The sequence below is a fragment of the Centruroides vittatus genome, unplaced genomic scaffold (assembly GCF_030686945.1).
Source record: "Centruroides vittatus isolate TY-2023 unplaced genomic scaffold, ASM3068694v2 contig_1079, whole genome shotgun sequence".
NCBI classification, from domain to species: Eukaryota; Metazoa; Arthropoda; class Arachnida; order Scorpiones; family Buthidae; genus Centruroides; species Centruroides vittatus.
In genome coordinates, this window is record NW_027120694.1 from 228,399 (window position 1) to 243,364 (window position 14,966).

Here is a 14,966-nt window from a genome sequence, read left to right on the forward strand (position 1 = left end):
CCTTGTGTGTGTACACGACAGCCAGAAAAGTGTCAGAAATGTTTCAGATTTGACCCTCCCAAAAAATAAATTCTGTATGTATGTGTGGGCATTATTGTTTAGTAATCAAAAATTTTATTTGATACAAATTACAAATATTTCAGAAGAAATTAAATTTAACTCGATTTCTCGGGAACAATATCTCCTATCCACTGCAAATAAGGCGGATTTCCTTGCTGAATCTACAAAACCATTACATCGTAAAATTCTACACTGGTGGTAATAATAAAAATAACAATTTGACTTACCGGTACAGAAATAACCTCGCACACTTCATAAGGATGATTTTCTCTGCAATAAAATTTAATTAGAAATTAACACACACAATTTACTGAAGTAAGAAAGAGATAATTCATTTAAGTTCAGTAATTCAGATAATACAGTAGTGTTACTATCATTTAAAACAAATGCTTCAATAATAGGATAAGTGACCACTGTTCAGTTCAAAGTTTTTATCCATATTAAGCAACTGTTTTTTTTTTTTTTTGAAACAAGTTCTCTAAATATATAAAATTACTTTTCCTGACTGATTCGTAATTGCCCAGAGCAAACCACAACCAAAAATGGTGAAATTTGGTACACAGGGTATGCCATGAGAATGCACACTAAGAAGGGATTTTTGGAAATTCCCCACGGGGGAAGGACTTCGGGCATCAGGCTTAACCTGAAGAATGGCTTCTACTGTACTATTTTAGATGCAGATATTTTTTGTTTTTAACTACATTTAGTTTTCATTGAGTTTTGTATTTATTGAGTACTTAGGTGTATTAAATTGTTATAAATATTATCAATGTCTGAAATGTTTTTATATATATTGATTTTTTAACCAAATGTTCCAACCATTTTAAATTCAAATTCGTTATTGCATATTGGTTCGAGTGTAAACGTTCCAGAAAATTGATCAAATTGAAAACAGTTTGTCTGATTCTCAGCAATTTTCATCCAGTTTGTCTGATTCTCAGCAATTTTCATCATTCTCAGGGGTAGGTGTTTATCAACAACCACAGTAATTGTTATATTACTGAATATAAATGGTTTTTGCTTGAAAAATCCGCACGGGCGAAGTTGCGGGTAACAGCTAGTACAATATATATTGCCAATATAGTTAAGCTTAATTTATCCAATCATCCAACATAATCAAACTTAAACATTATTATTAAAATAGAAATTTCTCTACTGACCTGACATATGTGGTTAATTCTTCTAATCTGGAAGATCTTGTCTTTATCATCTATAAAATTTTAATGATTCAAACTGTAATTAATGTTCTAAAAGAAATTTTAAATCTAATTGTTGCATATATATAAATTTTAATATTGCATTTCCTCAATTCTAAGACACATGATGAACTTAAAATTGCTTTATGATAGAAAAAAATGATAAGTAACAAGTTTATTAAAAAAAGTATTAATAGAAATTAATGTAAATGTCTGTTCGTTCATATATACCGAGGAGGCCAAACCTTGTCACAACGAGAGCCATATGCTTCCCATTGGAAATACAAGAGAGTCATGTCCTCTATTGAAATGCCTATTGGAGAGCTGCATCGTCTGTTTATATTATGTATACCGATAGTTAAAATACTATTGTTCTGTAGGAAAAATAATTACTGGTTCTTTATGATTAGGTAATTTCTTTGACTTTATGAGCTGCCTGTTTGAGATTAAAATTGTGAATTTACAATTTCTGTGTATGAAATAGAAAAGTTACAAAAATATTATATACAGTAGAACCTCAATTTCTGGAGTAATTGGGGATGAAGGTAGTCTGGATAAGGAAAAATCCGAATAATCGAAAAATAATAATAATTGACAGTGAAAGACATGTACAGTACATACAGTACATACATATATGAATAATTTTTATATGTCTAGATTTACATACAGCTTCAATATTAAATTATTTTTTTATTAAGAAATTCAATTATCGAGTTTTGTTTAAAGCTAGCTGTTCTTTTTGAAGCTGCTAAATCGCAAACACTTTTAAGACATATAAGTTGTCCTGAGTTACACTCTTCTTGGCTCTCAAACTACTTCATGGCGACATCTAAACACTGAAAAGCTTCGGAATGTGTAACACCAATATCTCTTACTTTGCAAATCTCTTCTTTGTCTTCTTGATCTCGTTCATCTGAGGCAGATATTTCTTTAATTATTTACTCGTCATTCAAAATTTGGAACCCAAGATCGTTTGCATCGCAATTTAACCGCTCGGTTACATCATCTTCGTCACATTCGGCGCACATTGAAATTTGTGCTATTGCTTCCGCAATGTTGCCTATACCACTTTCTACTGTGTTACTAGAATTTACTAATGGTCTTTTCAAAATTTTGTTCCATGATTTTCACAAAGTTGATACATCTATAGAATTCCAATTCTCTGCTGCCATGTAGCAACAGTCTTTTTAATTTATTTTCTTATGGAAACTGATAACTGTTTCTTTGTTATTTCAGTCTGCTAGCAATAATCGTCTGTATCTGTTTTCTATATAAGCATTTTACTGTTTCTATCACACCTTGATCCATCAGTTGTATTACTGATGTGACATTTGGTGGAAGAAATTTTACCGTAAACATTTCATCGATCCGGTTTAAACATTCTATAGATGGGTAGGACGGTGCATTGTTTAGTAATAATAATGTTTTTCCTCTTTCATCTATGGAATTTTGATATTTTTTCACTTCTGGAATGAATTGCTTTTCGTACCATCATTTAAAAATTTTTCCATTCATCCAGGCTTTATTCTGATGGTCATATTCAACCGGAAGGCTTCTGATATTTTTAAAGCATCTGGGGTTCTTTGATTTCCCCAATGACAAGCAGTGAGTGTCTGTGTCTGCCCTGCTGCATGACACACACCATAACGGTGACACATTCTTTACTAGTTTTGTACTCTGGTGCAGTATTTTCACACCTTGATGCTAAAGATTTGTTGGGTAGTTTCTTCCAATTTAAACCGGTGTCGTCAGCATTGTAAATAAATTCTTCGTCGAATCCTTCCTTCTCCACGATCATCTTCAATGTGTCAATGAAAGTGTTTGCTGAGGTACGGCAGCAGAAAGCTTTTCCCCGTGAACTTCAAGTTCCCCGATACCATGTCGTCCTTTGAATTTTTCAAGCCAGCCCGAATTTGCTTTGAAGGTGGGATCTCCATTTAATCTTGTATTGAAAAATATTGCTTTTTCACACAATAATGAACCAGATATTGGCTGTCCAGATGATCATCTTTGTATGAACCACATAAACATACACTCTTCAACCTCTTCATTTCCTGATTTTTTCATAACTTTATGCTCTGATGTTTCATCTTCTGACATTAAACAATTAGTAAACTTCATAATTTTTTCACTTTGCTTTTTTATATCTGAAATTGTTGATGTTCCAACACCATATTTATTACATAAAGAGCATCCAGACTCACCACGTTTCAAAGCATTGATTATATCCAATTTGTCTTTTAATGATAATACATAATGTTTTCTTTTCGATGACATATCGGTAATACAGTATTAAAAATAAATATTTAAATCGTGAAACAAATTTTCAAGAAACAAACGTTCGTATTGAATTTGGACTATAGTACTGACCAGCACTAACAGACTGCCTATTGTTTAAAGAATCCCAAGAAAGTATCACCGTCACTTACACATGCATCGCCGCTCTCACTCGTGCTGCTCCAAATGGTTCGATTGGTCCATAACCAGCGATTCGTGTAACAACGCGTATTGTATCACCACAATGTCCAGACAGATCAGTGCCATAGACAGTGGCAGGGAAAGATCTAAATTTGATGTGGGCAAGGTTCATTTTGCGAGGCCCTCTGGTGGCACAAGAAGACGGATTTTATAAAATAAAAAGCAGTTGAAACTGTCAAATTTTTATTCATAAAAACACAAACTATTTATCGTTTTATGACAAGTAAAATTTTTTTTGTCGTGTTCACAGCTTTTAAGTAATGCATAAACCTTCGAGGTGCAAGGCCCCTCGGACCACGAGGTCATAGGCAGTGGCTCATGTCGCCCATGCCTTACACCACCCTTGGCCATAGAAATGATGTAATTTGAATATAAATTATTTATAAATATGTACGTCAAGTTATATTTTTATTACGACGCAAAATGTATTAAAAAGTTTATGACCACTGTGCCGGGTGAGACATTGTTGGAACAAAAAAAGTTATGCATTCCATCACGTACATAAACAGTGTTGCAATTCGCAAAGTGCAAATCAGCAAATTCGTAAAATTTTTGTTTATTTTGAACAATTCGGATAATCAAAAATCCAGATAATCGAGGCTCTACTGTATGAGTAAGTAGTAAGCGTCAACTTCATAAAAAGAAATTGTGTACATGGGTGCCATAATAAGGGTCTAGAAGTGCCGTGTGCAACTTGTGAGCCACAGTTTGGCCACCCGTTATATACGATAACTGTTTGTATTAATTCAGAGTCATACAGTCTTCTCAAAGATAATTTAAACATTAAATATGAATCGTAATTAAACATTCGTTAATGGCAAAGTTCATTTAAACTAATTGTGATGCCCGAGTACAACCAAAACTGTCTATTATTGATGCATATATTTCAAAGTGGTGTATTCACGAAGACTGGCAATTGTTAATTTTCAGCTGCACACGACATATCGTCAATTCTAACCCATACATCTACTTCAAATAAGTAAAAATGTGCCTCAGAATCAAGGAAATAATTTATATTTTTAATTTCAATACTTTTAAACTTGGAAGTTTAATAAAGTTTTATGTTTTAATGTATTAAAATATGTTTGAAAATAGAGCAAAATGAACAAAGGTACATTTGCCAATAAATAATACTTAGCTTAGAAAATAATTTTGCCGTTAAGTACTAATTTGTCCGAAATTTTAATATCTAAAATTAAAACGATAACTTACCAACAAAAGTTCGGGATCTCTCTGAATTTCGTTCTTCCATTCATATCTGTAAAATACATTTTCATTAAAGCTATCGACCAACCAAAGCCGAATATAATCGGGCAAGAAATGGCTATAATAGCCATTTCTCACCCGATTATATTTGGCTTTGGTTGGTGGATAGCTTTACATGTATCGTGCGTAGTAAAGATGTTTGATTATTTACATTTTCATTAAGTTTTTTAATCATGTACAAGAATAATTCAATGATAAAGTATGTATCAAAATATCAAATTTTTCTTATAAATTAAATTGCTAACTATATAAATTCTCTGAGAATATATTATTTTATCTAATGGCATAAAGCTTGAATCAATTATCAAACTCCAATTAACCAGATTGCCTTCCAATTTTGGTAAAAATAAATAAGTATGAATGTAAATGTACTGTATATGCATGAAAATTTTTTTATAAATGTAGAAAGCAACCTATATTAATTTGAAGTACATTTCCACATTTAATATCTTATTTGCACATCAATCACGTACATGCACACATAATGGAGTATTCGGATAGAAAAAAAAATGACCATTTTAAGCAAAAATCAAATTATTCAAATATTCTACATGTCCAGAAGCCCCAATACAATAGGGTCCAACCATACATGATTCAATACGTTCCAAGACCCATGCATAAGGGAAAATTTGTGTAAAATAGTGAACCCCGTTATTATTTTCTATAATAACATACCTACCACACATTTTTTTTTATACAAATAAGGCAAACAAACACTATATTAACAATAAATAGCACGATACATGATGTATCGTGCTATTTATTTGATGATATACACATCAAAACAACTTTAAAAACTTTTGGAAACAGACTTTTCTTTTCTCACTAAATCTAAAATTTTAATTTTTTTATACATGAACATCATATATAAACATCTCAAAGTCTGATGTTATTAATCGAAGCCAAATCATGGCCATAATAAATTGGGTTATTTTTCGGCCACTCTTAATAATTAAATTCTAAGTAACTATTTAGAATTTAATTATTAATAGCAATCGAAAGGTAGCCTGATTCGTTACGGCAATCGTTTGGCTTTGATATATTAACATCGACTCGAAAACCCAATTTTATAGTTAAAGCCATACAAACTGCCAAATTATGGAACTGTAATATGGCTTTGTAATTAAATAAATACTAAATAATTCTATAACAGAATTTTCTAATTAATAGCAAATTTTAGGCTAAATCCTGCAAGACATAAAAGCAAAGTGAAAAAAGTTTTCTAGACCTGTCAAGAGATGTCTCTAGCTATCTGTAAAGTTTCATGTTTTCGTGTAAAAAGATAAGCATATTACAATGGGTCATTTGAAAAATATATATATGTCTACTCTTACATATATATATATGCATCATGTATATATATATATATATATATATATAAGGGCATACTCATCAAAGAGTTAACACTGTATTTGATATATATATTTTTGTTAAAATGTAACATAATCTTTAACAATTTGGGAAAATCTAAACATTTTTGACCCAATAATGGGCTAGCTTTGAGTTTCTTTACTCAAAGCTAGCCCATTATTGGGAAGGATGAAAAAGAAATGCTAGCGCACAATAGAAAAGATGATTTGGTTAAACAAATGAGGGAAACAGACTACTAAAGTACTCTACAATAAGTGATCAGTTTGCAAAATGAGCCTGAGCTTGACCCAGAGACAAGCTTACATAAATGTAGATGCTTTCCTACAGCTTATGAACAATAATCTCTTTTAGACTATCCTTACACATAGATCTGCTAAACATGTTCAAGTAGATCATAGTGTTTATCTTGATACTAGTGAGGTTGAGGCCAAAGTTTTCAACGCGAAAACGTGTACGTCGGACGTTTGGCGCCGCTTTCCTATAAGCTTAGAAGTTTGACAATGGCCTTTGGAATATCGAGCACGATTCCACTGACTTTCCAAACGCCATTGTCAAACTTGTAGGCTTACAGGAAAGCAGCGCCAAAGTCTGATGTACACGTTTTCGCGTTTAAAACTTCGGCCTCAACTTTGCTATTATCTTGGATAAAATGGAAAGCCCCACATTCATTTTGGATTAAAAATTACAAATATAAAAGATTTGTGACTTTTAAGCCTCTTTTTACTCTTTAGTGAATTAAAATATATATTACTACAGTTGTATTTTATGTGAATGGATTGTCTCACATTGAACTTAAATATTAAATAAACAACAACTAACCCGTTATACATAAAGTAAGACACCAACCAATGCTGAATTATTGGGCTAGAAAACGGCTATAGCAATATTAATAATTTAAGATAATTTGATACTAGAGTTTGGCGTTAGGTGCCATCTGTTGCTAAATTTAATAATTAGAATTTTAATTAAATAATTTAAATAAATTTAGGCCTAACTAGAAGAAAAGAATCAGCCCGAAGTGGGACTCGAACAGCGCAACTTGTGCTCACCGTGCAGATGCATTGCCAATTACGCTACCCGGACCTCCGGTCCAATCTCCCCTTCCAGTATACATAAGCTTACGTTATAACCACCGACGGCCATTACAATGCCGGCTGGGGCATTGTAATGGCCATTAGTTAAATATTAAAAATTAATAGATACAAATTATTTTGTTAATATATGTTGTTTTAATCTTTCTTTTATGAATTACAGTATAAGACAAATAGCGTATTCATTTACACGTTTGCCTCGGATAATGCAGTACCTCAGTTAATCGGGGCACGGATAAGTTGGGGTTCTACCGTACATTAGTTTACACCGACTCAAACTAAATCTTATAAAAATTATACATAATATTGTATATATATGCATACATAACATCGGTAACAGATACATTCATCCTGCATATTAAAAATTATTTTGATAATGAATATACTAAATGAAAGCATGCGTGTAAAGAAATAAAAAGGCTAAATTAACTTACACAGAATATATATTTGGTATGACATTTACACAAGCAGCAAGTTTCTTCGAAACTATACCACTAAAAAATGTAAATAAAATTCATTAATTTCATCGTTATCTAATCAAAAGGCTGAATGCAACAGTAGTCTAACTGTTTTAGAGTTGGGATATTCTATTGCAAAGACGGTGTTTTTTGTTTCTGTCGATACTTAAACAGAGCCATAGTATTCTTTTCCTGTATTTATAAACAGTATATTTAATACACGAAACTATGGCACTGTCGGCTCAATTCCGACACAGGAGATGGTTAGACCACTGCTTCGCTCAGCCTTTCTACTTTAAATTTAAATCAACCTTTTTAAAAAAAATCTAATTTACATAAAAGAAATATTTTATTATTCTAAGTTCTAATTTAATGTCGTATGTAAGCATGTACAGGTTAACTTACTCGGCAAGTTTTTTAGCAACTTCGTCGTTTGGCACGGTAACATAAGCAATCGAATGTGTACCCGGTACGTAAGAGGACGCATTACTTGCCATTGTGCTGAAATGTCTTGCAAATCGAAACAAATTTGGCATAAATAAACAAACGGGAATAATCTATAAAAACATAGACATTAGTCCAATGGTATATTTTCAAATGATGTAACATTAAAAAATAATCATTCAATAAATAAAAGTTAATAATAAAAATATTTTAGTAAAGTAGAAATTTTGAAGTGAAATATATATCAGTAGTCAAGACATATCATTATTAACAGACAAATTTAATTACGTTCTTCTCAAAATGATGTATCAAGAAAGATACTACGAGGAAAACTAAATTGTTGTTAATTTTTCCTCTTTTCTTTGTTACGTAATTAAAGTAACGGAAAGTAACAAGAATTTAAACAATTCAATTAGTAAAATCTATTTTAAAATAAAACAGTATCAAGGCATTTAGTCTTAGCTACTTTCAATAATAGCAAAGTTTCGGTGTCCGACAGCAATGGGATGCTTACATTGCCCGTTCGAACATTAGTTCGTGTTACAACCTAAGAGACTAATGTGTATATTTGTGCACAATGTTACTTCAAATATACCGCACGAACCTCCTGTTTCTATTTGATACCAATAGGACTAGATTCCAGATTATGTACCTTAGTTATAAAGTAAAAAAATCAATTTTCAATTTAAAATTAGTTTATATTTGATGTTATTGACAGATTAATTTTTATATTAATTTATAAGTATAATTAAATTCCTATTAGATATCAACATCAATATATTGTTATAATCAATTTTGTCAAAAAAATTTATATGATAAAGTAATAGAAGTAGTGTTTACTTGATTCTATTGCACACCTTTCTTAGGACTTTTCTCTAGTCTCTAAAATTGGTTTTCGCATGAGAATCGGTGCATAAGTCGACATAATGAAGTCTCTCCGCAGTGTCACTTGGCAATTCACATGTATTATGTCATCTGTATAGACACAGTACACATCCCTCGGCCATTAATTTTGGTTTTGTAACGGTTTGACGGTCTTTTGAACTACAGCAAGCCAAGTGAACAATGTCCAGTAGACAAGTCTCTTATAATGCTATGTTATCCACTATACTAAAGAACACATATATAGATATTTCACTCTGATAGAGTACATTTACTACTGTTTAGCTAATCTTTGTAGCTGCGTGTTTGGTGATACAGAGCATACATTACATTCACAAGCTAAATTTTTCGGGTTTCAACATCTTAGAAATAGGATTAGATGCAAAAACACATCACAACAAACAATCGAATCTATTAAAATGTTTGTCGTATTTTGTTGACATATTTAAAACTTTTACCGTATCCTTGTAATTAAGTATAAGCCAATTATTTTGATTTTAAAATATTTTTGAAAATAAACATGCCAATTTTCATAAGTCGTTGAAATGCATGCTAAATGTATGACAATGGTGTAGATCAATAACAAGATATAAAATTTTCCTAGTTTAAATTAATTGAATTGATAAACAATAAAAAAAAACATGTAATTAAAAACAAAAATGTATATTGAATATATTAATAATATTACGTAACTACTGTTGACACTATTCAAATGTCAATCGGTATTTAATGTATATTTTCCTTTAGTCGAGAATACAGAAATAAATATTATTTTTCCTCTTTTTTTTAATTACAGAAAAAAATATATTTTGATAATTAATTCTTTATTTTAAAAACATTCCATATTTATTTGTAATTACGTTCAATAAAAAGTTTGGTTTGCATACGATATAACTCACTCTAAAATATACAAATTCCTTACGACCGTGGTCTTTGATAGCCCGACAAAGCAAAAGAAAACAATACAATTTAAAATAATGCAGAGGAAATTAATAGTAATATAAATACTCAGAATTTTTCCATAAAATAATGCATCAGTGGAGAATAATTATTGTATTAACAATCCTTTCATACCATGTATGTCTAGAAACTATTAACACATACATCAGGGTATTCCGAAATGAATGCTACTACTTTAAATTACCGTAATTATGTTAATTATTGTCCGAGAAGTATGCGACGTACACAGGTCAATAGAGTAACCGTCTAAGTTTCATCTCCCATCACTGTAAATAAAAATGGCAATTCCACAACATTGAAGGCATTTGCTTTCTCAATTTGCAAAGTCGGAATCACTCATCATTTTATAACACAAATAATCTGCAGGAAATGTACAATTGTAGCCGCCGTGGGAGGAGTGACAACAAATAAGCTGTAATGAGTTTAGGAAGAATTTGAGTATTGGATGGACGTGTGCCACAAGATGCACGCATCGAGTGATTATAATGAACTTGGATAGTTTGCCGACATTTTAATTTACATTATGACATTCTTGGATAATAATTAATATAATTACAATGATTTAGAATGGTAGTATTATTGCTGATTATCATATAAAGAATATGATATTTTAATCACTACATCTATCCTTCTATGGAAGATGTTTTATTTATCACAAATATACCAAATGAATTAAAAATTATCGTCTCGAAATTAGTCAAACCGTCACATTATTCATGAGCATCTCGAGCGAAAACCCGACGTCGACTCGCACAAACAATAGTTTATTTTCTTTTTTATCGAATATTTTATGGACAGTTTAACCGTATCGACAGAACTAATACGTATACCTCCTATAATAATGTTTTTATTTCTTAATTTCGTGTCATTATTTTTACGTGAACATTGTAGAAAATGGGTTAACAGAGTAGAAAAACAGGACAAAAAAGTAGATTGTAGCCAAAAAAGTAAAAGTCTAAATACGAAAATATTCATTCATAATTAAAATGAACAGTTTCGGCTTTCACAACAAGCATGGCAGATTTTGTAAATCTAAAGCGTGTCCCGTTTATTAAGTTATCATTCAACAAACAGATTTCATTTTATATAATTACTAATAAAGAGAATATTAAATAAATTTAAACTTTCTTCAACTGTTCAAAAAACAGTTCCAATCATCATAATATCGAATATTTTTCATATTTAAATTGCGTTAATTGCTTACAGAAAGTAAAAATCATGCTTTAAAAAGTGATAATACTTATTATATATATATATATATATATAGGCCTATATATATATATATATTTTTTTTTACTATTTCAGAATTAATAATTACTTTTATTTATTTAAGCTTATAGAATATTTGCTTTTCCATAAGCAAGAGAGAAAAAAAGCTTGCGTACAAAACAAATTCATTTAACTAGTATCAAATTTATAATTATATAAATAATTTTGTGGATAAGCTTACCAAAATTATTCCCAGGTATCTTCTCAAAATCATCGAACAATGCCGATACAACTACATGATGATAAAAAGTTGTAAGTTTACATTTTGCAAGAAATCATAATTGATCTATTACCTTGTAATGTTACAAATGAACTATTCTTTAAACTTTTCAATAATAACGTAATTCCGAGTATTTCTCTCTCAACAAAGTTTAAGTCGTTATGCAATAACTTCATTGGAATGTGCACCGTAAGCATTAGTATATGCGGCGACCGAAAAAAATAAAATAGGCAACTTCATACGATTAACCTTTTCGAAAACGTTTATATATATTTATACTTTTCTGGTGACACTTACAGCATAAATGCTTATCGGTTCCTGCCGCCATATTGTTTCGATTTGATAATGCAAGTCACACCTTAGTTCTGTTCAGTTTCTTTATTTGTTCTTCTAGGAAAAACATGAATATAAACCAACACACGAATTGATGCAACAACTTTATTTATTCTACAGAATTAATTCTTGATGTTTATCCCTGTCGGCCAATTATCTTTAACAATTTTATAAATTTATATAAAGGGGATATGCTTTGTCATTAATTTCAAGGCTACTTAATAACTGGAATCGAATCAATTAGTCTAGAGGTAGGCAGTTTGGCTGCCATCGTTCGATAAATTTAATACTTAAAATAAATTAATTTTTAAATTTAGTCACACAAATTGCTTTGATTCCGATTACTAAGTAGCTTTAAAATATAGCACGATAAAATCTGGCAAAAGTCTGCAGTGCATATTAACTTCCAAATTTAAATTCGTTATAAGCAAACTGTAATAAAATTTAATGCAAATATTTATTAAGAATTTCAAAATGTAGTTCTATAAATTAAAATTTTTATTTTTGAAAGTAATAATAATATTTGTAAGCCTATCAGACAGGTTTACAAATAATGTTGGTAATGTCAAAGTAACATGTTAATTTACAATGTTTCATACAAAAGTTTTCTAGTTACTTTTAGTGATAGTCTACATATAACTACTAAATTCTGGAATTTTTAATATATATTTGCATTAAATTTAATTATGGTTTACTGGTGATAAATTTAAATTAAGTCAGAAAGGGTATATGCAAGACTTTAATTAAGATTGATGGCCAAAGACATGTACCGACACACTAGAAATGCATATCAGAGAATAAACAAACTTATCTCAAGTCATGCATTAGTTCATGGTCTTTCTAGAAGAGCACATAAAGTAAAGAACAGACAGTGCAGTTGTCTACAATTGGAATTTTTGCTCAAATTTAACTTGAAATTTATATTTAATAGTAATATTTCAGAAAATAATATCAGCCAGCATATTTAAATGAAAATTATCTCCAATTAATTATCAAATATCAGTAATCATTCGAGCGGTTTTGTAGCATTAGTATTTGCGGCTCGAATCGCCAAAACAATTGCTTCTGATAAAATACGACTGCAGATATTGGATATTTTGGGTGCGTTGCGTGCTAGAGCAGCTTTACCGGGCAAGACGCCCGTCGGTAAAGATTAACTTTAGATAATTTGTACGGTACGTATGCCAATTTGGTACGAACGCGGCTCCTAACGACCTTATTTGAGCCGTAGACCATACTTTAGGAGTAAAAGGTGAAAGTAACCGACACGATAGGTCGATTTCGGGATATCTCACGAAGGGTAGACCGTCAGTTCCTTTGGCTTTTTAATTCCTATGGGTACGGACTAAAGCTACGACAAGCAGCGCTTCGTGGACTCCCGGGCAAATTTGTAGGAGAGGACCCTGTACAGTGTTTAATTCACACACTCATCTTTGAGAAGATATTAAGAGGAAAAATTTTGTTATAAATGATTGGCTTGGGGCCCTTTTGCCTATAGGATAATGCACCACTACTGTTACAGAGCTGGGTAAGCTGCATACAAGATATACACCTAACCAGCATAGTATCATTATTATTTTCTTGTTACATTTTCCATTTGGACGGCATTAATATTTTACAGCACGTGTTTCATTATATTCCAAAGAAAAGTAATTTAAAACCAGAAAAATGTTCACTTCTACAAATTGCCATACTTAGAAGCGTGCTCAAACATGATGCAAACGAAGCACGTGTAACCTTATTATCACGTGAATAGGGTCAAGAGTTTCCATGTTGATTTATCCTTAACACATATACTCATCAGTAGATATTGTAAATGCAACCAACCTTTCTTCCTCCTCGCTTCACGCTGGCCGGTAGAGTTGCCAGATCATCAAATACAACTTATTTTCCTCCATGGTAAATGTTTAATTAAACGAAAAGATATTTTAAAATCTTTGTCGAATAAACAATGAAAAAAGATATAAATTTGTATTTTATTCTTGTTTATTTTAGAATTGTAATGTTGCACTTTACCTTCTGACGGTTTTCCGCAAATTTTCATTGAAAAATCCATGGAAAAAACCGGGAAAATCGAGTTATTTTTCTATAATTTTGAATGATATTTCTATTGAAATTGGGTTAGGGGCATAAGGCAAGGTTGTAAGGCCTCTTAGCAGTCATCCGAGAGGCCTTTCTATGAGAATCGGGACCGTATTGAGGCGTTAGACACGTGAAGAATACCCTCGAGAAACTCCACGTGGTCTGGGCACGTGAAGTTTCCCGAGGGTATTCTTCACGTGTTTTTGTGTTCTTGCAGTCTGAGTGAAATTTGAGTTTGGTGAGGCGCGAAACTGCGACCAATTACCATTTTTCGGAGACGGCCGGATGGCCGAGCGGTTAAGGTGGCAGCCTACCGCTCTGGGAACCCGGAATCGAATCCGGACGGGTCGAAAAGTCCCAGGAATTTTCGGGAGGTGGTCCGATCGGATACGTCGGTCCCCGTTTTCACCACCCGGCCGCCCCATTGTGGGCCTGGCCGAATCCGTAATGGGCTTGCTAAATGAGACCCTCTTAGTGCCCACAGGGTGGAGAGAGTAAAAAAGAATCAGGGGTCGACAACTTTTCGGCGGTGTCGTACAGAAGGTTAGGCTATTTAAATGTATGTAAATACAGTCGAACCTTCAATAACGGCCACCACTAAACGGCGGTTATTTTTTCAGGAGCGTTTCTTTACTTTAAAACTCATAAAAAAAATAACCTGCAAAGAACGGACACTCCCAAACAGTGGCGATGTTTTTGCCTCCTCTCCGCGGCCGTTGTTTACAGGTTTGACTGAATGTAATTTGAATAATTCGACATTATACATAGTCTATAGTAAGTTAACCGATATATATTATTTTAAAACAGATTTACGCACGGTGTCACCAGTAATAAAATAGAGTTTTGGACCACCCTG

The 14,966-nt window shown here is 31.9% G+C and overlaps 1 protein-coding gene across 1 annotated transcript; it reads right to left on the reverse strand.

Moving 5' to 3' along the window:
• Positions 1 to 91: 91 nt before the first annotated feature.
• Positions 92 to 13,871, reverse strand: LOC136974394 (protein CutA homolog). The gene is made up of 8 exons (XM_067269259.1): positions 13,856 to 13,871; positions 11,657 to 11,707; positions 8,326 to 8,477; positions 7,897 to 7,956; positions 4,947 to 4,992; positions 1,221 to 1,270; positions 288 to 330; positions 92 to 221 (listed from the first exon to the last, which is right to left on the reverse strand). Exons 2-8 carry the CDS (start codon positions 11,687 to 11,689, stop codon positions 156 to 158), a joined length of 450 nt encoding a protein of 149 aa, XP_067125360.1. The 5' UTR covers positions 11,690 to 11,707; positions 13,856 to 13,871; the 3' UTR covers positions 92 to 155.
• Positions 13,872 to 14,966: the final 1,095 nt, after the last annotated feature.

Excerpts from the sequence above, each read along its gene's own strand:
- LOC136974394 (XM_067269259.1), bottom strand. The coding sequence starts at position 11,689 with ATGATTTTGAGAAGATACCTGGGAATAATTTTG. Across the intron at positions 4,993-7,896 it reads ATACCAAATATATATTCTGT|ATATGAATGGAAGAACGAAA; the intron begins GTAAGTTAATTT and ends TGTATTTTACAG. Across the intron at positions 331-1,220 it reads GAATTAACCACATATGTCAG|AGAAAATCATCCTTATGAAG; the intron begins GTCAGTAGAGAA and ends ATTTTATTGCAG.